The 26,200-nt window shown below is 38.2% G+C and overlaps 1 protein-coding gene and 1 long non-coding RNA gene across 7 annotated transcripts in view; one reads left to right on the top strand and one right to left on the bottom strand.

Annotated features, from left to right (window-relative positions):
* The window catches only part of LOC105497746 (succinyl-CoA:glutarate-CoA transferase), a 749,568-nt gene that overhangs the window by 238,466 nt on the left and 484,902 nt on the right, over positions 1-26,200 (bottom strand). Inside the window, exon 14 of one of the 6 annotated variants that reach the window (XM_071095072.1) lies at positions 25,913-26,183. The exons of 4 other annotated variants lie outside the window; for them this stretch is intronic. In XM_071095072.1, the coding sequence (XP_070951173.1) occupies positions 26,180-26,183 (4 nt within the window). In that variant the 3' untranslated portion in view covers positions 25,913-26,179. Of the gene's footprint in view, positions 1-25,912; positions 26,184-26,200 lie in introns of those variants that run through there. One more of the 6 variants, XM_011769077.3, reaches the window with a different exon arrangement.
* On the top strand, positions 1,933-6,284 carry LOC139362849 (uncharacterized). Its single transcript, XR_011622332.1, has 3 exons — positions 1,933-2,017; positions 6,005-6,070; positions 6,180-6,284. It is a non-coding gene; the product is annotated as an uncharacterized lncRNA (long non-coding RNA).

The raw sequence follows: 26,200 nt of genomic DNA, 5'->3' as shown, positions 1-26,200 counted from the left end.
TTGCGACCTACTGCTGTGGACAGCTGCCTAATGATGCTGTTAACTAGTTGGAGGCTTCCACAGGGTTTCCTCAAATGCCTGTGATAAAGGTAACAGAAGTTGGGGGAGGGGATGTAAGACTAATGATCATATTTTCCAATCTCAATTTGGGACCAAGAGCCTAACAATGGCAGAAATATTTGAAATCTGGCCTATCCTAAAAACTCCGGGACATATGGTCATTGTAGATATAAGATGAAAAATGTCTGAGAAATCACTGGTTTAAAGATAAGATAGCCAGATGGTCTACATTAAGCCAGAAAGTTCCATCATTTGATTTCACATCCTGCATCCTTGATTTTCTCTTGCCTGTTACCTTCTCCTCAAGTTATTGAAACACCCTTCTTCCTTTATCACCGGATTTCTCCAACTGCTCCATATGTCAGAAAACCTCACCAGAGCCCCTTCTGATCAGCACCAGGGCTGATATGCCGACTGACACCAGTCTACTCTGTTCTCCTTTGCTTTATAGCCAAAGGCCCCAGAGATTTAACCTATTCCTTCTCCTTAGGTAGCTACTCCCACCCACTCTTCCCCGGAGACTTTGTGCGTTCAAGCCTCAAGCCAGGGAATGAAAAGCAGCTCAGCATCTCAGCTCTAAGAATATCCACACTGGCTCATTTCCATCACTGATCATTACAAGGAGAAAGACAGGAGAAATCAAAATAACACACATAAAAAAGCTCCCCAGTGTTCAGGGAAACAGTGTTCTTGCTGCCGTGTTCGTTGGGCTAGAATTGCTGACTTCCTTGTGTATCTTCAATTTCTCACTTCCCATTTATTCCTCAACCTGCCACAATAATAAATACAATACTTATAATACATATATGTATATATAAATATTTATATTCTGTATACAAGTAAATAAGCCTTTGATGATAGAAGGAATAAAAATACAGGCTAAAAAATCATTGATGCTTACTTCTAGAACTGTTTTACTGTTTGAGAAGAAACAAAACAAGACAGGCTACATGCAAAACATACTCCTCCATTTATCATGGTGGTTTGCCTTATGATAAATATGAAAAATGGATGCTGAATTAAACCAAAATAAGTTAAAACTCACCAAGACTATTTCCACCTAAAGATAGATGAAGTTTCCCCTAGTGTTTTGCAAACTTGTTCCTCTTGCTATTTAGCTAACAGTGAGGAAAGCAGTCCTATAAATTAAAAAACATTAACAATCTATTTGTGTTTGAAATGATAATTTTTATCAGTCTCATTATTATTATAGTCATTCACCAAATCCTAAATACCATACTATATTAAGAGTTATCGGCCAGACACGGTGGCTTACCCTTGTAATCCCAGCACTTTGGGAGGACGAGGTGGACGGATCACCTGAGGTCAGGAGCTCGAGACCAGCCTGGCTAACATAGTGAAACCCTGTCTCTACTAAAAATATGAACATTAGCTGGGGACGGTGGCGGGCGCCTGTAATTCCAGCTACTCAGGAGGCTGAGGCAAGGAGAATTGCTTGAACCCAGGAGGCTGAGATTGCAGTGAGCAGAGATCACTGTTGTATTCCAGCCTAGGCAACAGAGTGAGACTTTTTCTCAAAAAAAAAAAGCAAGTTATCCAAATTGAAAAATGAGTGATGTAGGTAGAGTACTAGCTTCTCTCTATTTTATAGAGATATAAAATAAGGCTAAACATCTTGAGGTTAAATATCTTGAGCAAAGTCACATAAATTCAATGTGCTTGAACAAGTGTTGTGCTGGTAAATGTTTAACAAATGGCTCTTTGAGGTGATAGGAGAGTCCTGGTCCTTAGTATTTGTTGGCTCCAAGGTGTAAATACCCACAACAAGGGGGTATTTCTACATACCAAGGTGATGTCACTGAGCATGGAGTGCATGTGTGCATGATCACAATTGTCAGGTAAGGTACATCCCTGACATCATGCACATCATGGCTTGAATACAGACCAGCTTAATTCTAAAAGGAGAATATTCCTTCACTGCCACATTCTTGAGAATGTAAGTGTGAGTAAGGAAATTGGATACTGGATATGTTTTCTTCCTGGCAGTATCAAACAATTTCTAACTATCAGCTATTTTCACTCATTGTAAAGGTAAAATATAGAAGAAAGCCACTAAGTTATCCTGTTGCTATGCGAAGTCAGAGTCAAAATGAAAACTCTTTGTAGATAACTTTGAAAACTGAATTGAAAGTAATATGGCAAGGAAACATTATACAAAGTATGATAAGCCTACTAATGGAAACGGTCAGCCCTCTTTTAACATGGGGCTGATATAACAAATGACATCACAAATGAATCTGAGGGGAAAAAAGTTTTAAATGGCTTTGCTGGGTTGAAAAAACTTTGAGATAAAAGATAGGAATTATTTTATGTATATTCATAAAACTAAAGTGAATTTTATTCCTGTATCAGATTTTAAAAGCTATATAATGAAAATACATTCTCCCACATATTAAAAAATCCCAAACAAAAATCGTAAAGCTGATGGAAAGGTCATGCATTATTAATATATAAAAACTGTCAAACAAAAACAGTCAATCATAAAATGGGCAGAAATTATTTGCTTCATTTAGATTTTAATATAAAAATTGTGAGTATTCTAGATGAAGGAAAAAAACAAAATCAATAGATGTATACCATTTGGCAATGTAAAATAAACAACATATTTTCCAATTATTTATCAGAAAATTTCTTTAGCTTTCATTTTAAATATCCTGGCCTACTATAGGATGGAAGACAATAATACAAATATTAAAGAATTAACAAACATGGCAGAAGTACTCATGACTAGTAATGTAGATGTTCCAATTATTTAATTAAAAATAGTTCTATTAAAATGGGATTGCAAGAAGCCTGGTTATATTTCTGATGTAGTGGTTCTTACAGAAGCAGACATGCCCATGGGCCTTTGTAAATAACAGAATCTCATCTCTGAAAGAAAATATGGATTATATCAGCTAGCCAAAGGGGAACTCCCATAGTATTCCTGGCCAGAGTGTAATAGGAGGTACAGGTAGGGGGTGTTGAATGTTAGAATGTGCCTCAAAGATGGTGGGTTTTCACCATGTCTTAACATCGGATCACTCTAATAAAGGAATGTCCATCTTTGTTCAACAGGATCCTCTATAAGTTCAAACGTATAATTGTTTCCTAATTATGTCTCCTAGAGGGCAGAAATGACAGAAAGAAAATAAAATTTAGAAACAGAAAAATCAGATTTAAATTCTGAAGACATCACCATTAACAAGATCAGCTCAAATGATGTAGTATCTGAGCCTCAGTTTCTTCACCTGCAAAACAGTGATAAAATAGATACCTACAAACATTATAAAAGTCAAATGAGACAATCATGTATAGTGCTTTATGAACTAAGTTTCTATACAAATAAATAACAAATCATGTCAACTCCAAAAATTACTTCTGACAGTCCCTAAATTATTTGAAAATAGCTACCAAATGTCATCAAGGATCTTTGAAGAGGGAAAATTTCATATTCAACATAGAATATATGAAGACATGCTACTAGCATGAATATCTCCTCTAGAGTCCCAGTTTTGTCATGATAACAAAGTTACTTGGTCATGTGCAACTCTAGGACAGTAGTATGAGTACCACTTTGATGCTGCTCATGGCTTCAGTAGAAGTCTGGTTAGGTTTGGATTTATTTTGGCAGTAAAGCTATAGCAGTTCCTGTTGAGTGAGATGCGGACTGTGAGAGAGTCGACTGTAGTTTCAAGATTTGTGTCCTGAGCAATGGGAAAGATGGAATTGCCATAAATAAAGATGAAGAAGACAGTGGGTACAGCAAGACTAGCAGAAAAATTTGAGATGTTTACGGGACATCCATGTAGAGATATCAAGTAATACTCAGGATCATAAAAGAAAGATAGCAGTAATAAAGAATGTCAAAACCAACTAAAGAATTCTTTGAAAATAATTCTCAGAACATTAGCCATGTAACAGGCCTAGAAAACAATCACTCAAAATTCAAAAAGGCTCCAAGAATGTCTTCTAGAGAAAGAATGAAATGGATATACAGAATGACTAAGCAACAGGATTATAGTGAAGTAAAAATACTTTTTTCTCTCAATTATGTAGAAGGCAATTAAAACAAGAAGAAAAATAGTACTTCAGAGTTGATGACATTAATATGAAAAAACTGAAGGAAGACATGATGTTGAACAATCAGTACAATGTAAGAAAAAACAATCTCTTCAGCTTTTTATGAGTAGCACAAGAGTTATGTCACTGAAAGCTTTGAGAAAAAATTATAGTCACAGTTCTCCATTGGAAAAAAAAAAGTATGTAGTTATTGGTTTTCAGTATTTAGAATCAATTTATAGACAAAATCTAAAAGTTATAGAATTTCGAAGACATTCTAAGTCTTCTCAGATTTTAGAATTTCCCTTTTTAATTCAGTAAGTTATTTCTATAATGGCATTCATAAAAGTCAAGTGCCTTTTTTTTCAAGTAGCTAAATTTCTTTTCTCCTAGAAGAGCAGGTCAACGAGTAAGAAAACACACACACACACACACACACACACACACACACACATAAATCTAACCAGTTGAATCAGAATTTTACTGGACATCTGAGCTCTTGTACTGTGAGTCAAAGTTCTTCTTCAAAAATATGTCAAAAGGAGACATTTCATGGGTACACTTCAGATAGCATGAAAGTATAAAGCTTCAAGCTTGACAGAAACTTTGGAGGAGATATTATTCAAAGCCTAGGACTGGATGACCCCTCAAAGCTTTCATCTAACCTTGATCATCTAAAAGTATTCATTAAGCCCCCTTATGACAAAGGTTTTCAGCTAGACATTAAAATAGTGTTCGTCCATTTTTCAAAGACATAATTCCAGTCTTTAGAATTCATTTCTCCAAAATAGTGGGAAATAGCGGCAAAAGTCTTTGGATTTTTTTTCCAAATATTAAACAAGAAGAAAAAGATTAATAAATAAAGTGTAGGTTTATTGCCTTGTGGCATAGTATGAAAAAAGTCGTAATTATGCCTGACCTTTAATCCACTAAAAACAGCTTTTTCAAATTTGAAATGGAACATTTTTTTTGGATATCTGGTTTCTTTTACATGCAAATGGGAAAATACAGACTTTTTCAGGACAACCAATGTTAATCAAATAGAAAGATGCTGTTAAATATGTTGTCTCTAGGACCCCACCATTCAGACTGAAATGCTACTCGAGGCTTCCGCTCCCCTTGGAGGGCAAGGTGGGAAGGGAACTGAACCCCAGTTCTATTGAAGACTGTTCCCCAGCAGGACTTCTCCCTGAGCGAGGGACAACAGTCCTTATGGCCACCTTCAGAGTCTTTCCCTGTTTCACTCATTCTACGGTCCACAATCCACCATACACTTCAAGTGGACTACTTACTCCCCAAAATAGTTTTCTTTGTCTCTGAGGATAACTAGGTTTGCATTCCTATTGTATCACTTACTAGCATATGGATCCTGGGCAAATCACTTTAGCTTTATTTCGCTTTGATTTTCTCATGTATAAAACTAATTTAATGTCTGGTGTCGTGGCTCATGCCTGTAATCCTAGCACTTTGGGAGGCTGAGGTGGGTGGATTGCTTGAGGTCAGCCTGGCCAACATGGCAAAACCCCTTCTCTACTAAAAACACAAAAATTAGCTGGGCGTGGTGGTTCACAACCGTAATCCCAGCTACTTGGGAGGCTCAGGCACGAGAATGGCTGGAGCCCAGGAGGTAGAGGTTACAGTGAGCCAAGATCGTGCCACTAAACTCTGGCCTGGGCCGCAGAGTAAGACCCCATCTCAAAAAGACAAAAAAAGAAAAAAGAAAAAAACCCCACTACTTTAACATACCTAGTTCCCTGGTTTCTTAAAAGAATATGGAAGAAAACACATGTAAATATATTGTGCAGCATCTGGCACATAATAGTCATTCAATAATTATTAACCACATTTTCCAGTCATATATTTATACTGTTTTTCACATTAGGTGTGATCCTGAAATAAAAAATATAGAGACCACTGAGGGAAAAGAAACAGGTGATACTTCCAAGAGGTAAGTGCATTAATTAAACCCTAATATTATTAAACATATTAAATGGTATGGGTGTCATTCAAAATGGAGAGCAAACTCTTCTTGATCACTTGCTTTACTTTCCATGCAGTGAAGGGGACACATAAGAACGCATGGCACACACAACAAGGAGTATGAAGCTGAAGAAGGTGGGAAGCCCCATTTCTTAAAATTAAAGCTTATCCCTGGACTTACATAGAAAGATGAAAATTTTATTTGCTCCTGAATGATCCTTGCATGTTCGCTAACCAATTGAATAACCACAATATACCATGGAATCCACCTTTCCATGCCTGAAAGAACCTAGGAGGTCATGTATTCTGCCCAACTTCTCCACTGAACAGCAGATGAGCTCAGGCAGAAAAAGTCCATTCTACAGCAATGTGTTGGGTACCCATTCTGTAAGAGGCATGGTGCCCACTGGGATCTGTATTTAACAAGGTCACCAAGGCCTTCTGACTTTCTGCTCAGGATCCTTCTAGGTTCCTATCTTGATAGCAAAAAATAAATTTTTTTCTCACTTGAGAATTAAAGGGCATGAGTTAACATACCACCACAATAAATAATTTTATTTACTGGGACCAAGAGATTCTGGAAAAATGGTTTTCTGGGTAGGTGGGAATGTCCAGAAAACATTTTTTAAATCTGTGTTTAAAAAAAAAAAAAAGTTGCCTGTTAATCTATGTTTATTGTATTGTGACATTTGTTTAAAGAAAAAAAAATCTTTGAATACTGAGGAGCTTGTAGTTTTCTTTCATCAATCCGACTATAGATGGAATCTGTGTGTTATTAGATTAAATTTGTGGTAGATTCAGCATTCCATATAGAATTAGCAGTGTGTTTGTAAATATTATTTTTAAATTTTTATCATTTTCTTTTTTTCTTTCTTTTTTATTTTTCTTTTGAGATAGAGTTTTGGTTTTGTTGCTCAGGCTGGAGTGCAATGGTGTGATCCTGGCTTACTGCAACCTCTGCCTCCCAAGTTCAAGCGATTCTCTCACCTCAGCCCCCCAAGTAGCTGGGATTAAAGGCACCCGCTACCACGCCTGGCTATTTTTTGTATTTTTAGTAGAGATGGGGTTTCACCATGTTAGCCAGGCTGGTCTCAAACTCCTGACCTCAGGTGATTTGCTCACACTGGCCTCCCAAAGTGCTGAGATTACAGGCTTGAGCCATGGTGCATGGCCTTTATCATTTTCCTCTTTATTTTCAATATACGAAAAAAACACTTTACTAAATTCTGATTTCAATAATTTTGTGTTTGTTTTTAATAAACTGTGGTATGGCCTCATTTAATCTTTAAAAAAAATAACAGCACAACTACCATTAAGCTGGCGCACCTTTCCCTATTTCCATCTATAGCAATGACTGCCGCATAAACTAACATTTCCCAAAGCATGGTCCTCTGACACTGACTTTGTGAGATGCTGCAAGAAATAAAGATGTCAGCATATGATTGTCTCCTCTTGGAGACAGACACCTACACTGGATTAGTAAAGGATTCTCAAAGTACAGCAGAAAAGAAGCCTGCTTATATTGTATGTGCTAGTGGTTCCCAAACTAACATAAAGCAGTACATGTATTTAGCAGAGCATATTAACATCTTTTGACTTGCCTTATATAGAACAGACTGGGGAAATTGGCTATAGACACACAAGAATGTGTCCTCTTCTCAAATGCAGAACTCAACAAAATTTAGGGAAAGCAAGAAAAATGAAGAAACATTCTTCAAAGTAAATTAGAAAATGAAGTAGTTAAAAAAAAAAAAAAAACAGCCTTGGGGTTGTTTATGATTTTTGGCTTATCTTTTACCCCGACCTCAGGGTAATTCCCTGAATTAAATGGTAGGCTTTCAGAGAGTGGAGACTAAAAACCATAGACATATGAATTAGCACAGATATGACATTCAAAACATGACAGAAATAACTTGAAAATAAAATCCAAACTGTAACCCATAGCATGCACCACTATATAGTTAGAAATATTGGGTGCAGGCCGGGCTCGGTGGCTCATGCCTGTAATCACAGCACTTTGGGAGGCCAAGGCAGGCGGATCAACCAGACCAACATGGAGACCAGCCTGACCAACATGGAGAAACACCGTGTCTACTAAAAATACAAAATTAGCCAGGCATGGCGGCAGGCGCCTGTAATCCCAGCTACTTGGGAAGCTGGGGCAGGAGAATTGCTTGAACCCAGGAGGCGGAGGTTTCGGTGAACTGAGATCGCGCCATTGCACTCTAGCCTGGGTGACAGAGCAAGACTCCAGCTCAAAAAAAAAAAAATTGGGTGTAGGATAAGACTGGGAAGGAAAAGCAAATGTGTGTGTCAGTTGTTGCAAGAAGACTACACCATTGAGCTCATCTTTCCAGAATAAAAGAATCCTAATGAGGAAAACATAATATCAAGAAGCCACTGCCTATGCTCTTTCTCTCTCTCCTCCATCTATCCCAGCTGGGGAAAATAAAGTCATGATGGAGCTAAGTGAAGTCTAACTCCACACATAATCAGAGAATAAACAGTCTAAACACAGTTTCTGAGTGCCCAAAACAAATGTGGCCATGCAGATCATTAGGGTATCTTCATTTAGTGCCCCTTTCAGTGACTCCAGCTGTGAAAGCAGCCTCATGGTGACTGCCCCCGCCAAAACCCTACTATGACAGCCCCCGCAGTCTTTCCAAGTAAGAGGCTTCACACATACAGACTCTCAGGGGGAGTCTGGCATATAAGAGTATCGTTGAATTTGGCTCCAAGGATTTTTTCTTTTTTTTAGATAGAGTCTTGCTCATTGCCCAGGCTGGAGTGCAGTAGCACGATGTCGGCTCACTGCAACCTCCGCCTCCCGGGTTCAAGTGATTCTCCTGCCTCAGCCTCCCTAGTAACTGGGATTACAGGCATCCCCCACCATGCCCAGTTAATTTTTGTATTTTTAGTAGAGACGGGGTTTCACCGTGTTGTCCAGGCTGTTCTCGAACTCCTAACCTCAAGTGATCCACCAGCCTTGGCCTCCCAAAGTGCTGGGATTACAGGCATGAGCCACCACATTTGGTGGCTCCAAGGATTTAAGCGGTGACTTTAAAATTCAAAATACATTTAAGAAATGCAAATACAATTCTAGTAATCATGTTAGCTAATCTTATTTGAATGCTATCATATGCCAGACACTGTACTAAGTTTTGCAGGTTTTTCTCATTTAATCATCATAGCTACCCTGTGAGATACAAGCTGTAATTATTCCCATTATACAGATGAGAAAAACAAGGCACAGAGAGTTGAGGTAAATTTCCCAGCTATCAAGGGAGGAGGGTGATGCTATTCCAATCTAGGAAGGCTGACTCCAGACCCTGTTCTCTTAATCTTGATACCATGCTGCTTCTTGTAAGCTAAACAAAAGCTTTGGTTTACCAAAATAAACAAAGACAAGGTCCTGATATTTCTTGTTTGTGTGGTGGCTGAGTGTGGGCTCTAAAGGGCAAGTGTCCGAGTTCAAAGCTTTGCTCTTTCTCTAAGCGAGTAAGGGCCTGCGAGCAGGTATTCAACCTCACTAAAGTCTCAGCCTCACCAGCTGTAACATATGGATCATAATGATCAGCATTCCAGGGCACTTATTATGAGCCACACATTCCACAGCACTTTACACAGATAACATATTTAATTCTCAAAAACACCTATGAAGAAGACACTGTTATCTAATATTACCTAAATAATAGTAAGATTAAAGGTTTTAATACATATAAGGAATTTTGAACACTGGCCTATCCATAAATGCTAGCCACAAGAGACATGAACATACACATAAACTGCACAACACATTATGAGGATCATTATTGTAATCTAAGAATGTTGTTACTAATCAGTGATGTGTTGTAAAAAAAAAAAAGGGGGGGAAATCAAAGTTTTTAACAGTGCTTTAATGAGACATAAGTTTATAAAATATTAACAATAAAAAATGACTAGAAGGCAGTTCTGCGATTGTGGTTACAGCAGCAGCTCTGCACACAGGCTACACAGATCATACCAGCTATATTACTCCATGGCTGTGTGACCCTGGGTAACTTCTTTAACCTGTCTGTATCTCAGTTTCTTTACCTATAAAATAAGGATAATAAAAATGCCTGCCTTAAAAGGATTATAAAATGGAGATAATAAGAACATTTGACTTACAGGATAAAGAGTTTTAAGTGAGCTAATATATGTAATGTACTTTGAAGAAAGCTTGGCAGATACCCAAAAAGAGTTAGCTATTATTAGGAGTACTATTGTTACTACTACTACTACTACTACTATGCAATTTTACTACCTGACTCAGTCTATTTTGTTAGAGAATTATTGCCCCAAGAGAAGAAATGGGCACATGGTGTAGAGATCACATCTGATTTAAAAAAAAAGCAACACTCCACATGAAGATCCAGTAACCCTATTTCCTGAAGTTTGTGAAAGGACATTCAGTATGTTTTCTTCCTCTTTCAATCATGTCCCACCATTAAGAATCCAAAATGGAAGACTTCCTAGGTTATTGTTTTAAATGAGGCATTACTAACCAGTATGATACAGCCTAGAAATACAAAGAACACTTTAAAGAAAATTGAATTTGCTAATAAATTATGCTAATTCATTTTACTTTACACAGGGAATGACTGATTGTTTACCGATTCATAGCCTAATGGCTCTTTCATTTTCAGTATTGGAAAATGAAATATACCTCAAAGTATATGGTTATTCTGGAGACATATTACTAAATTTGATGCACCCAGACTAAAAAACTGTATGAGTGAGCCAGGAAATGTACAGCGAATGTACAAGAAGGTACCGTCAACAGCAGGCAGGCAAGTCCTGGTGTCAGAACCAAGCACACTCAGGGGAGATGTCTAAAATGCATGCCTTTCTCCTAATTCCACTTACTTACCCAGCCTCCCCAGACGTGGGTTCTGGATCAGAGGAGGAGTGCTGATCCAGATAGAAATTCTGACACATACTCAGTTGCTTTGAGAATTACCATAATTAATCTTAAACTGATATGAGGCAAGCCCAAAGTTCATGATGGAATTCAAAGTCTTAAACACACCTAAATCCCCTTGGCCCAAAGTGGAGCCACACATAATAAGCTGTTAAAAATCAGGATTATTGTTCAAACCAGCACTGGGATCCCAAGGGCAGTCCAGAATCACTAGGATTTGCTGGTTTCTTCTCAGAACACTCCATTTCTAAACACTTAATTTTGGCTTTGCCAAAACAAATGCAGTTTCCAAGGGGAAGCAGATGAGGTGTAAGTTGAATCATTACCCATTACAAGTAGAATCTCTGAATCATTTGAGAACTAGCTTTCTTCTAGCAAAATTTTTTCCTAGAATTTTTTTCCTGATTTACGTATTATATTAATGCTCTTCCCTACTCGACAAATTTTATCACTCACTAATAGACAACAAAATAAAAGACACATCACAAAAATCAGGACCAAGAAAAACATGACCCAAACTAAAAAATTATCACAAAGTTAATATAATTGGGTCACAGATTCTGTTTTAAGCTTCCTGGTAGTCAAAGCAAGAAGAGAAAAGGTTTGCAAGAATTAAGTTAAAATGATTGCAGATAGAGACCCAGATGTAAATGATTATTCAAAAATTACATGTATAAATATTTCAGTTAATGTGGGTCTATTTAAGACTCACATGTGGATGCTGCATGAAGGTTTTCCTTCACACATCCCTTCCAGAGCAATGGCTGCTGCCCTTTCCCTTAGGCCCCAAGCCACTCCAGAAGGAAGGGGTGTCCTGCAGACGAGACAATACTTCCGTTTTTAAAATAGGGTCATGTTTCCCTTTTATACCAAAAGAAATAATTGTTATTATTATTATTTTATGAATAAACTTTGTAATTTGGGAAACTAACATGGTACCTCTAATACCAAGAGCTCAATAAATGTTAACTAATTAAATTGAGCTTTGTGGCTAATAGTTTGAACACTTACATTGCTCTACTTAATTACAAAGGAAACTTTTAAAGTAATGGCCTATAATGCATTCTGATTTGGCTTAAAAAAAATCAAAAAACAAAAACAGCATTTTGAAATGTGGACTTACCAAGAACTCAGAAAGAGATCAGCTCTCCTTTGTCACTCTAATGCATTATGCAAAGCAAAAGGTCAGTAAACATATGCTGGATCAGATTCGGCCAATTCTTCAGGTATCAGATATATAGCCACAATCCATTTGTTGTTTTGCTGTTATTTTTTTAAGAGTTTTCAGTGCAATTTTGAAGTACCGATATATAAACAAAAGTTAAGAAACAGTGTGTGAAAGAATAAAATGATAATCATATTTTTTTCTTTATTTTGTCTTTTTTTTTTTTGAGATGGAGTCTTGCTCTGTCGCCCAGGCTGGAGTGCAGTGGCGCGATCTGCTTACTGCAAGCTCCGCCTCCCAGGTTCAGGCCATTCTCCTGCCTCAGCCTCCCAAATAGCTGGGACTATAGGCGCCCGCCACCACGCCTGCTAATTTTTTGTATTTTTAGTAGAGATGGGGTTTCGCCATGTTAGCCAGGATGGTCTCGATCTCCTGACCTCGTGATCCGCCTGCCTCGGCCTCCCAAAGGGCTGGGATAATCATATTTCTATTGTAAGGAAGAATGAAAAGAACTTCCCATGCAGTGAGAAGCTACCCTGCATCCATCCTGGTCTCTGGTACTTACATGTACCTAAGTTAATCTTCACAATAATACGATCATGTACACTCTACCATTATCATTGTTTTACAGATAAGGACACTAGGGCTCAAAGAGGTTAAATAATGTGCTCGAGATCACAGATACATACAGCAAGAGAATAGGAGCCCATTTATATGTAATTGCAAAGCTCGTATTATTCCTAGCATACCTCGAAAGAACATTCACATAGCAGAATACAGGATACTAGGCCCATTTTTCTAAATGAGGAAACCAAAAAAATATCAGAAAGACAAACTGCCATTGCAGTGTATGCTAGAGACAAAACTACAACTCAGAGCTTTTCTACCAATCACAGCTGGTTTGCTCTGAAAAGTGTCATTGACAGAGTGTCTGTGACATTCTGAAGACAGAGTTTAAGTTAATAAATAACAACAATGTGTTTTCCCTCTTTTTACCATTTTTGGCTCATTGGTAAAACAGACTTTGTAAGCTTATTTGTGAAATCAACTATTGTACTAAAGTACCAAAGGACATAATTGAGATAAACTAAAAAATATAATAAATGGACTAAAAACATACCACTTTCACAAGGGAAACCACTATTTTCTAGGCTGCATTCCCTAGAGCTAGAGAATATACTTCTAATGAGCTTTGAGTAATCCCATAAATTGAAAACCTAACCTTGTAATGCCTGATAGTAATCTAAACTACTTAGCTATGTTTTGTATTATACCACAAAACAGTGGTTTGTTCATGAAATGTAACAAAATATCATGTGTTACTCATACTTTGGCCTTAGGCTTACATGTGTTGAAGCCATAATCCCCAACGTATTTCAGAGTATGTTTGGACAACCAAAGTTACTCTATGAAAATGACCCAAATAGTTACTCTATTCCACTAAAAACACAAATCGCTAAGAGTTAAATGTTTAAGTATTGCCTAGAGTGTATAAGGAAGATTTAAAATATAGTGTTCATTTTTCCCACTTAAAAAAATGAAAAAGGAACATTCAGGAACCATGCAGGAAAGTTGTAAATTAGCTACATCCTGATCTACTTCATGTATGTTGCATTACGTAATGTGGAAGAAACGAGATACTACATCCCAGCAAAAGGCTGTTTGATACAAAGAGCTTCAGATTCAGAGAGAAAGCGAGCTGCCTTGGTTCTAAATTAGGAAGACGTTTCAGTGTAATGCAGAATATCAGAAACTAATAATAGAACTCACAGGTTGAAGATCCTCAAGTCAAAATACCTGAAGCCCATCTTGGAAATATTCATGGATATTATTGAGGCCATAAATTCTCCATAGACAGGGCTATGGTAGTTAAGAATGTGAACAGCAGTATCAGGTAGAAACACATCTAAAACCCAGTTCTGTAATTCACTAGGTCTATGGCCTTAGGAAAAGCACTTCCCCTCTCTGGGTCTTAATTTCCTCATTTCTAAAATGGATACTTTTCTCCCAAAGTTGTGAGGATTAAATGAGGTGGTGTATGCAAAATATTTAGTAAATTTCCTGGCACCTAGTATGCACTCAACAAGTCTTAGCTACTATTATTATTGTCATTATTATTGTTTTATGAATAATCTTTGTGATTTGGGGACTTAACCTGGTAACTATCATAAAAGAGCTCAATGCATGTTTACTAATTGAACTGAGCTCTGTGGCTAAAAGCTTGAACACTTACATTGCTCTACTTAATTATAAAGGAAACTTTTAAAGTAACATCATCCAAACTCTGGGAAATGCTGGGTTGGCCATCAAATAAGACTGGGAAATGCGAGGTTCCTGCAGAACTTCTCAGAGTCTTCAATGTCACAATGTGAATTATAAATCTCAGCCAGTTGTGATGATCCCAGCACTTGGGAGGCCTAGGTGACAGAAGCACTTAAGCCCAGGAGTTTGAGACCAGCCTGGGCAATACAGTTGAGACTCTGTCTCTACAAAAAATTTAAAAATTAGCTGAGTGTGGTGGTGCATTCCTGTAGTTCCACCTACTTGGAGAGCTGAGGTGAGAGGATAACTTGAGCCCAGAGGATGAGGCTGTAGTGAGCTATAATTGCATCACTGCACTCCAGTCTGGCTGACAAAAAAAAAAAAAACATTCTGGCTCAAAAAAAAAAAAAAAAAAAATCTCCAGAAAAAGCATACAATAAAGACTTCAGTGTTTCCCAAATTTATTGCACAGATTCCTCACCTGGAAAACAATTTTACAACATGATCCCTAAATTCCTCCCTCCTAATTAAAAGGTTAGAATATCAAGCATTTTTCCGATCAAATTATGCTTATGAATACATATATACATAAAAATGATGATTCTTCTTCGAAAGCAAAACCAATTAGATCTTTCTGCATTTTCCCTTTCCAAGGCCCACCCAAAAAGAACTCAATCTCTGATGCTCCATCGTGTATATAACTTAATCCTTTAACTTAAATAGATCAAGTTCATCTAGAGTTTATTTTTAAGTCACTTCTGATTTAATATGCCTTTTTAAAAGCTTACGTTGGTTGACATTAAATCCTAGATGTTAACGCTGACAGGTTCCATGATAAAGACTTGATCATGTAAGAGTAAAACATTTTTTGAAAAACTTACTTTTCAGTAGGTTTCTTATTAAGACAAAATGTTACCCAAATCCAAATCCTCAACAATGTTTAATGTGGTAAAAGCAGTTAATGAAACTGTCACTTTAATCTCCTAAGTAAAAGGGAAGCAGGAAACAAGGAAAGCCTCCATTTGCCTCTATCCCCGTATCTTCCACACAAAGATGCTTCCTGGATGCTCTCACCCTTTGGCATGTTCTCTCTCTGAGCTGAAGACCCTGTTTCCATCTGTGTAGTGGGTATCCTCACACATGGTCGCTTCAGTTTCCATATGCCCAAAGTGAAACTCACAACTGCAGCACAAAACCTTTTTCGGCCCATCCTGGTATCAGCATCATCCACACTTTCAGTCTTCCTCAATGCTTCCTTCACCCTCATCCTCCACCTTCAATCAACTTTCTGCCTCTCAGAAAGCTTTCCAGTTAATCCTTTCTCCAGGAGCCCCACTCTCTTTGCCTTTCTTCTTTTGTCTTTTCTGATCCAACAGAAGGTAGACAGCTTCCTGTTGCTGTTTTTGACATTCCTCTACCCTCTATCCATCCACTACCTTACTGAGAGATGTTTCTAAAATGAAAAGCAGTCCTCACACTCTCCTAGTGACAGTCCTTCAACGACTTGCCTTCTCCGACTGAATACGATGCAATCTGCTCAGCATGCTAGACAAGGCACTGCACAAAGTAGTTGTAACCTACCACTCTAGCTCACCTCTCACCAGGCTCCACTCCTTGGACTCCAGCCTCTCAAAAGGCCCTGTGAGACACACACACACCATTTCTTCTACCATCTAGTATCTGCCACGCCCGACCTTGTCTTACTGGCAAACATACAAATATCTTTCAAGCATACAAATATCTTTTAATACTTACCTCTCGCCAGCCTGCAAAGCAGATCCTAATTCCTGCCCCTTCATAGTGTTGTTATTACCATCTCTGTGTTTCCCTCACAATTAATATCTTCCTTTATTAGTATGCTCTTTAAGTTCTCCTCAGGACGGAGTTTCTCAAGATTGTAGATATTCTCTTTTCTCCTCCATTTCTGCTCTATACAGCCCTACACAATGGCAGATACATAGTGGGTGCCCATTCATGTCTGTTCAGTGACTGAAAAATAAATGAATGAATGAAATCCAAATAGATTTTAAGGCTTTGATTTTAGAAACTGCTATGTTAAACATAAGGAAAGCCACAAAAATATGTCAAATCTTGTATTCTCCAAAAAAAACACGGAATATCTTGAGTGGAAAGAGTTATTAGGTAATTCTTTGTGTGGGTCCATTTGTGTCTGTGAACATAAAGATGTTCACTTTGGTGTATTGTGCCACTGAATTGAATGTCATCAGAGCAAATTTAAAGCCCCATTCCACAATGAAAGGAAATTGGTGGTTCTGAAGTTGACTGGAGTAGAACGTAAAGTAAGTTATCATTTGTTTCTTTGGCTTAAAATTTCCCAAAATAACTCAAGGCTGTATTTCCATGGCCATTGTCTTATGCTGGTAGAGCATCACCCCTGAGAGGAAAATCTGCCCCCGTGTTAGCAAAAGCTTGAAATTCATTAGGCCAGGCGCTGAGAGGCGGACACGTGTGCTGCTCTGCCCAGCAGAGGGCGCACAGCCCCCAATACCGTGCAACGCCGGCCAACAAAGCGGGCTGGCGGGACTGGGTGAGGTTGTTCAACAAACCCAAGCCTTTGAATCCGGGTCAGCGTGCTGACCTCCTGTCCTTGCCTGCTCCTTGGCATTCTGTTCTGTTTTTCCCCTCACAATGAGGTGTTAGTGAACCTCCAGCTCTCAGGCAAATCAGTTTGGGAGCAAATAGGGAGAGGGCAAAGGTGAGGCTCTTCACTCAGGAGTGTGATGATTTCTTGGAAAAGGAAGCTTTAACTCACTCCTACTTGGCCTTACAGCGACAGAAAGCACCCTAAACTGGCTGTAGCCTACATTCTAATTCTTTCCTTCTGTAAGTGAATATAGGACGATCAAGGTAGGGGTTTTCAATAGGCCCCTGTCCCCAAACTGAATGAAAATGACTTTCTATTCTTACTAATTTGGTTTAGATATTTTAGGCATCAGAAGTGTAATGCTAAGATCACTACTCTATTAAAAGGCTCAATGGCATAAAGTCCTTCACCTAAGTACATTACTAATACTTAATGAGCTTGTAGAAGAGGAGAGAAAACATGACATCCTCTCACATTCTAAAAACAGATGCTTCTGTTGATCAATGTAAGAAGGGCCAGTGATCTAGAAAGAAAAAATTAAACATATAAAATAAACGAAGCAGAGTCATGTAACATTCAAGGAAACCTTTAAGTTCCCACGCTTTTTCTGGGAAAAACAAGGGAACATCATAGGCCTTGCAGGGAGATTGCTTGTCTGCTCTGTTAATCATTAAACCTGTTAAAAGGGAGGAGATAGCAAGGGCCTCGGGCGAACACTCAGAAAGATGTCACAAAATACTTTTTTCCTCCTTCAAAATATGCCTCAAGCACAGAAATGAGAAGCCTGCCCGGAATTTTACCCCCACATTAAGGAACCTCCCCCACTCCTATGCAAAGGTCTAGAAGCAGGAGGGAACATGGTTACTGAAAAATAGTGGCCACCTCAGGATGGGCTAAAGGACAAAATGGGGACTGGGGTTAATGAAAGATGAAGGTTGGTGTAACTCACTGTAAATAGCGCTAAGGGTATGATCTATATCAAACTCACGAGAAGCCACTGAGGAATTTTAAACAGGGGAATGACATGAGCAGATTTGCATGTTGGGTAGATCATTCTAGAAATAGAAAATAGTGGGGCAAGCTTATGCATATCAAACATGAAATGTCAAATTAAATTTCATGCTTACTAATTATGATAGGGCATGGCAAGATCATTAACTTATTTTTGAAAAGCAGGACATACCAAATAAGAAGGAGAATTTTTCTCATTTCTAGTCCACTTGACTTATACCCTAAACCCAGGGCCTCATGCCTTGAACAATGCTAAGGGCTACTATTCATGCAGACCACAAGGCCAAGAACCATCTAAATCCAGAATAAAATCTCAAGTGATTTGAGATTTTATCACTACTATCTTACTTTCCAATCATAAAAGTATTATTCATTATACAGGAACTTAATTACACAAAAAAACTTATGGAACAGCTACTATATTTAATCCATTGTACTAGACTCTTTTGGGAACTCTGAGATCAATAAAATGTAATCTTTGTCTTTAGAAATTCAGAGACTACTTCAAATCAAGTAGAGGAAATCACTTGTTTTTTATTTGGTTTATAGGTAACCTTGGGCACACAAGAATACCAATGAAAGCACTTTCGTTATCATTATGCATTTGTAATAAATATTCCTATATATCTAAACCTTTTTAGTCTCTAATGTCCAGTTATGCAAGCATAAATATAGAGTCTGAACTTAGGAAAATCAAATTTAAATCAACGTATTTTCTATACTCTTAGGTTGCATTTCCTTCAAAAATAGAGGTTAGATATTCTTAAAAACACATCAGCACCAACTAGAGAATAACCATAAAAAATAATAGGATGAAGAATATATTTAATTCATCCTAGAATTTAAGTTCCCTAGAAGTTCACATGAGAGTTCTGCTCCCTTCAGTCGTATTTATGCTCAAAATTACCACACCAGTTCATTGCTCCAACATCCCATCAGTATTGCAGTTCTGAAAAGCAGCCACCCGAGACTGTTTGGGAAATTTCTACCATTTCTAGAAGCAAGTGGGAATATCCTAAGAGTGTCATCCTGTTGGAGAATGCTGCCACTACCATGAATAATGTCTAGGATGGGATTGCTAATCCCATGGAAGGGAGAGATAGTATACCTAGAAATGATTACAATGGATGACAAAAAGAACAGAAGATCCCAAAAGGGAAGGAAACAGTTCTAGTAGGTTTTCATGAGGACACTATGACTTCCTACTGTTGCAAGCCAAAAGAGTGAGAGTCGTGATCAACTCCATATACCACTGGAGGCTATATGAGTAAACAGCAAACTGTTCTCATGAAAGCAGGATGTTGGCAAACTGACAAACTGAGTCTACCATCCAGAAGGAATGCTGAGGGCAGTCACAACCCAGGCACAAGTGTTTCTTGTGATTAGACACATCTGAAGCCTGTTAGCAATAACGTGAACCTGTGATCAATCAAGCAGCTGACCAGTCGTTAACTCCTCCTCCCTGCTCTTTCTACCCAATAAATAGGAAGGGCTGTAGAGGCTCAGGGTTGCTGCCTTTGCTCACTAGAAGCAGGGAACCCTCTTCTTCCCCCCAGATCCATTCTTTGAAACAGTTTCTTTTGTTTTAAGTTTTCATTTCTGCTTTCCTACCCCATCGTTCAGTCCCATGGTAACTGTGGCAAAATGCAGCATCCAACTGCCTCAGTAACACAGATTTGGGGGTTGGTTGGTTGGTTGGTTGGTTTTTCCCATGGCTTAAGTATATAACCATGGTTTGAGGGCTGACCTATAATCTGATCCTACATTACAGCAGACACAATTGAGAGAGGAAAGAAATCTATTTCACTCAGCAGAGTTGGGCTGAAGTTACTTAAAGTGAAACCATGTTTAAAATTCTAAGTATTGTTATATGAAGAGGTCTCCATGGTAAAAATTGAAAGAGTATGTCTATAAAAGGCCAAAGAAACTATTTCTAAATGAAAATGTTGAGTGCTTTGAAATGAGAACTTTCAGGCAAAGGGCAATCCTGGATTGTTAGATATACTTTGAATTTGGCCATTTGAAGGGTTAGATCTTATTTGAAGGGTTAGATCTTAGAAAAATGGTGTCCAATCTTTTGGCTTCCCTGGGCCACATTTGAAGAAGTATCTTGGGCCAGACATAAAATATACTAACACTAACGATAGCTGATGAGCAAAAACAAACAAACAAATAAACAAAAAAACCCTCACTTTTTAATAAAGTTTACAAATTTGTGTTGGGCCACATTCAGAGCCATCTAGGCTGCATACAGTCTGCAGGCCACAGGTTGGACAAGCTTGTCTTAGAGGCTTAGGCTTTCTCCTGCAGAACTGCTGTTGTCAAATACTAGAAGACGAAGCATAAGGTTCCTGTGATACTCCACATCATGGAATTTCATGGTAATGAACCACAGCATAAAGCCAGGGTACTTTGTGGTTCATGTAAGTATTTCCACATCAGACTGAAAACCTTCAGAAAATGTTTCTAAGCAGTATTATTTTATCACTCAGAAATCCATTACATGAGTACCTCAAAGATTTGTGGCTAGGACATATGTTCTTGATGGTTACAGTCCACAGGGAAACCTGGTGTCTGCAGATCCCAGATCTCTCCCTTTGCCAATCAAATGAGCTAAGAGCTTCAGGTCAACACAAAACAAAAGGTAAACTAGAATAACAAGAAGTTTTTAGATTGTACACCCTGATGTCAAACTCTACAGATTCCCACCTTATGCAATTCCTACCTTGGAAGCTATTTCCTAAGACATCCAAATAGCAAATACTAAACTATTTGCTACTAATACATCTGGCCATTCAAAGGGTACATAGATAAACTGAAGAAATTCTATTTGTCTACTACCATAAGCAGTTTTGAATTTCATATAAATACAGGACTTAAAAAATATTCCCTTCTCCTCTTTCTTTCTAGAACTGGCTTCAGATTTATAGTATTCCATTTATGTTGCTATATTAGAATGACAGTGGTACATTTCATGTTTTGACTACAAAATATTGGAACATAGTGTTGAGTATGAGTACCTTAAAAAGTACTTAACTGCCCCCCATATCAAAGTAAAGAGAGCTTAAAAACAAAACAAAACTGTCTCTAACTAGACAATTCTGAGCATCATCCTCATGCCACAGACATATCTACTCCCTTTATATGAAATGAATGCTTATTCATTTGAATCCAATCCACAAGGCTTATTTTAAAAAAAGAAAAGAAAAGAAAAAGAAAAACCCTTCTACCTTGATTCTTCAGAAATTCTGAATTTGTATGTCCCCTTGACCAAGAAAAAAAGAAAAGTGGTTTGCTCTGGTTTTCATGATTTCTACTTCCCAAAGGTATTTGAGGCTTGAATTTTCAAATCAATTAGGAAGTTAAGTACCAAGTCTCCATGTCTCTCATCAAAGAAAAATGAACAGAACTTGTTACAATTGTATCCCCCAAACTGATTTGAAAGCCCTGGAGATTACCCAGATGCACAGAGGTTCTCTAATAAACCTTGCAACATTAACAAAATGAATAGCTTAGATGACATTCTGCAAACCATGTGTTATCAGTCAGCCCTGGTAACCCATTCATCTAGCCACAATGATGCCTAGGATTTGGGTGAAAGTGTTTTCAGCACAACTTTGTTGGTTGGGCTAATGGGAGACTTGCATGAAGTAACTTTCTTAGATGCACAGAAATCCAGCTTGAGTCTACACTGGGATTCACACACACATAAGAAATGAGTGAACAGGAACTCTGGCTTTTATTCTTATGTTGTTGGAAATTTTTGCTATTATTTGTTTGTTTGGTGGAAGGTTCCTGAAAAAAGAATAATGAAATGGTTTTGCAGACACATCCAGGAAGAGGCTGTGACTGGCAGAACAGACTGCTTTCAGCTTCAGGAATGGGTTGTATGTTCTTTCTGTGTTCCAGTCTCATAGAAAGAACTGCTGACAGGCACAAGAAATGTTGCTTCAGAGCCCAACAGACAAAATATAACTGCAAAGAGGAAGAGAAGCAATCTCCTCACATGTGACCTGGTGCAGCCTCCTCACAGTGAGAAACGCAGGGATCCCGGCACCCTATGGGCACTTTGGAAGAGCTTCCAGAGTGCACGGTGTCGGGTCTTTGGACGCTGACACCAGTATCCATATAGCACTCCCACTCAGGCACTACCCCTACCTGACTTCCTGGGATTTGGACTCCAGTAATGGGAGCTAGAGTGAGAAAATAAGAAAGGACTGCTTGAAAGTATAGCTAGAGGCCTGGAGTTACACCAGTGAACAGAAAGCGATATTACGGTTTATTATGTATTATCCACAAGCTGGTAAGCCTGGGGAAACTTAGCTTGGAAATCAAAAGCAATTGGGTTTTAAGTTTGTTTCTAGAAGGAGTAAGAGAGAATATTAAAGAAATTCAGATGGGCAATTTGGTGGAAGAGAATGAAAACTTATAATCACTAAGGTGACTTATATTACCCAGAATCATGCTCATACGGGAAATCTTATAAAATGAATCCATTCTTCAGAGGACTGAAAGGCATTCCAAGGGACCAGCTTTGGTGCTGAAGTTAATATGACCCTCAAAGCAAAAGCAAGTAAACCACTGCAATTTGGTGTAAAAAGCATGGCTATCATCTACCCTCCCACACTTCATTTCCTCAATTTTAAATAAAAACATTCCTTACCCTTCAATTTACAGCCAACAATCTAATTTCCTAATTAATGAGAATACATGCGCTACCCACAAACTTCTGAGAAACCCTCTCCCAACCCTATGGTATCCTGTGGCAAGGGTAATATTGGTTAGCAAGCAAATCTCGAGCACCAGCTTCTGAGGCTTCCCTTAAAAAAGTGTCGGTTTCAACCTCCCTCTCTCATCTGACCACAAAACAGACCTGCTTCCTGTGGCATCGGAAGTTGGCAGTAGCAATAAGAGACAGTATTTCATTTAGAAGGAAGTGGAGAGAAAGGTAGGCCCCGTTTAGGTTCCCCTTACAATTCCAACTCTCCAGTCACCATTAAGTTTAGAATCGTGGACAGAAAAGAAGATGGTCTTGGAGATGAGAGAAATGCTCTTATTAAGAATCATTATCCCCTTGTCAGTATTTTGAAGGTCTAATATTCTCTCTCTCTCAAATGTCAACCCTCTCCATTCTGAGAGTCATGTATCACACATGTGTGGTTTGAAAATTTGCACACTATCTACACAGATCCTGTGTTTGGGATGGTAGCTGTCATCCCCTGGTCAAAGGTAGCATCTTCTGTCACCTTCTTGACCACCTGGTTTTCTGAAATAATATCCTACAGGTGTGGCTCACATCCCATGCATCCAAACGGATGTTTGTCCCATTAACAGATGTTGATGTCCCATCAAACAGATGTTTGACCCCTGCATGCTCGTTCCCACTCTGGATTTCATGTCTACGTGAACAGTACCTCTTCTTGTAGTGACTTTCTCTAGTTCTCTGCTAGGAAAAAGAAATTCATATACATGAATGCCCAAAACAATTATCACCTCTATGAATCCTCCCTCCACTCACCTTTCTAAAGAGCATCTGCCTCTATAGTAATGACCTGGCATGCTGACATACATGAATTAATTGTTTATGTGTCCAGCTCCCTGAACAAGGTTCAAGACGTTGATTTCGTCCTTTTGGTAGTGAAGATAATTAGAATCTCTTGGCTGAATCATCACTCTAACTATAGTCTACTGGCAAAGAGGGGCCTACCATGGTCCAGAACTCAAGAGAAAGGCATGGTTCCAGTATATTGAGTGCTGTGGTCCAGTTACCCTTTTGCACTGTTGCGCTTTAAGCAACAGCTAAGGGTGTGAATTTAAACAGCTGATATCTTGGCATGTGGCACTACCTATGCAGAAATCTGGACTTGCAAGGATATTATCACTCCAGCAGATGAGAATCCACTTGTCTGTGAGAAACCATGGGTACACTATTTGACGGAGATGAAGAAAAGGCAGTAGCATGCTAATAAGACTTTTCAGTCTTTTCCGGACCTTTTTGGGTAAAATAATACATTGGATTTTTTTTTTTTTTTGGAGAAACTAATAGAGGAGGCAGATGATATCTGAAGGGCTCAAAGATTAGCTGGAAAAATAAAAAATAGTACCTATATTTGTCAGAATAGGCTGAATTATGTTACAGGAACAGCAACCCCAAATCTCAGTGGCTTAAAACAACAAAGGTTCATTTCTCTTCCATGCTATATTTCAACTGTGGGTCAATAGTGGACTCTGTTCCTTTTAATCATTGAGGAACCCAAGCTGACAAAGAAGTCACTGTATCAAGCATTTACCAGTCCACCATGCCAAGGAGATTGAGAGCTCTTCCGGGTCTCAGGCAGGATACGGAATGCTCTGGCCTGGAAATGACATACAACCCTCTGTTTGTGGCACCATGGCCAGACCTAGTCTTCATTCCACCCTACTATAAGAAAGCCAGAAAGTGAATCCTGCCACATTGCCAAAAGTCAGAAAGCTGGAAATATTTGGTAAACAGCACTGATGACTACCACATGACCTTATTTGTACCTCAAGCTTGTAAAGTAGATCACACTTGTTACAATAAATTGAATTATATTTTACTGAAACAGGTTTTCCTGTTAACTTAGTTTAAATGAATCAGATGCATATTGCTCATAGATGTTTTCATGTCCAGTCTGAAAGATTCTAGGAAAAAAACAACTTATCTGAACCTGAAGTTGTACAACAATTGCACAGTTCTATCTCCAAGATGTTTTGCTAAGGAAGCTAGGCCAGAACAATTCCTTGTTTGATAAATAATTTGGGAAAAATTAACCTACTTATTAACAATCTGATTTTTATAGGTCAAGGATTTTCTTTTGGAGAAACAGCATCTGATGGAAAACAGAGATTCATTAGAATAACAAAAATATATAAGATCTAGTTCCTATCTTCTTACCTACTCACTGTATAACTTTGAATCCCTGTGCTTCAATATTTCTATCCAGAAATAGACAACATTATTTCATTCAATTATCAAACAGTCATTCTGCATCCACTGGATGCAGCCACTAGGTTGCATTGGTAATACAGCGATTAAGGGGGAAGATGCACGATACTTGATCTCACGGATCTTCTAATCTGCTTGCTACTAGTTATAAAAACCATTTGATTCTAAATAATAGAATGTGTTAATACAGGAATAAATGTCCATAGTATAAAAATTACCAAGACTGTCACTAATCTGTTCAATGCACCAGTATGAGTCCTTAAAAGGAGGTAATAGGGAAGACAAGTGACAGGAAGGCAATGAATACAAGAGGCAAATGTAAACTTTAACACCTCATATATTAGCTGAAAGAAGATCTGAAAGAAGATCTCCATCCATCTGCATCTACCAGAACCCCAGTGTTCAATGAAACACATGTCCAAGTTTCCAAAGATATATAAAGCCAAACCTGTCAAATAGTGTGTGGCCCATTCATGGAGGGGAAGTCATATTTTCTTGGATAGCTGATAGGGCCTTAAGCTCTCCTTTGACTTCCTAGGTATTCAACTTGAAACAATTTGTGCATGTTTAAAGAATCCCATTTCCTAAATGAAAATTTACATTGCAGCAGCAATATTCAATGTTACCAAAGTGATCTCTATACATTTAGAAAAGCAGTGGTAGAATTTTATCTGTGACTGTCTGGTCCTTTTAATATCAGTAGTACCAATATGATTTCCAAGGACATGATGTACTCCCAGTGCCTATTGTAATTTTATTTTTTAGCTATTTTCATTGGAATGAGTGAATAAACCATTAAAACACAAAGAATCCTTTTATAACTACAAAGGAAATGTGCAAAAAGCAATGAAAAGGATAAGAAATGATTTCTAAATTGAACAGTTTGTTTTATTATTAACAATAACAATAAAGTAAGTCACACAGCTCATAAGTCCTCCCAGATGAGACATCTGTGGGATTCTCTAGTTTGAAAAGAAACTTAGCTTATAAACATGTCAGCCATGTCCCAAATAAAATGAGGATTTCGCACTACATGGAAATGAAACTATTTGTTCTTCAACATGTCCAAGATTCAGTGTTATTTTAAGATGCTTTTCCTTCCAATTAAATAGGACGTGTTTTCCATCAGCTGCAGAGGGAAAAGGT

The sequence above is a fragment of the Macaca nemestrina genome, chromosome 4 (genome assembly GCF_043159975.1).
Source record: "Macaca nemestrina isolate mMacNem1 chromosome 4, mMacNem.hap1, whole genome shotgun sequence".
Classification (NCBI taxonomy): domain Eukaryota; kingdom Metazoa; phylum Chordata; class Mammalia; order Primates; family Cercopithecidae; genus Macaca; species Macaca nemestrina.
Note: the sequence above shows the minus strand (reverse complement) of the source record. Positions and strands in the feature narration are given on the sequence as shown.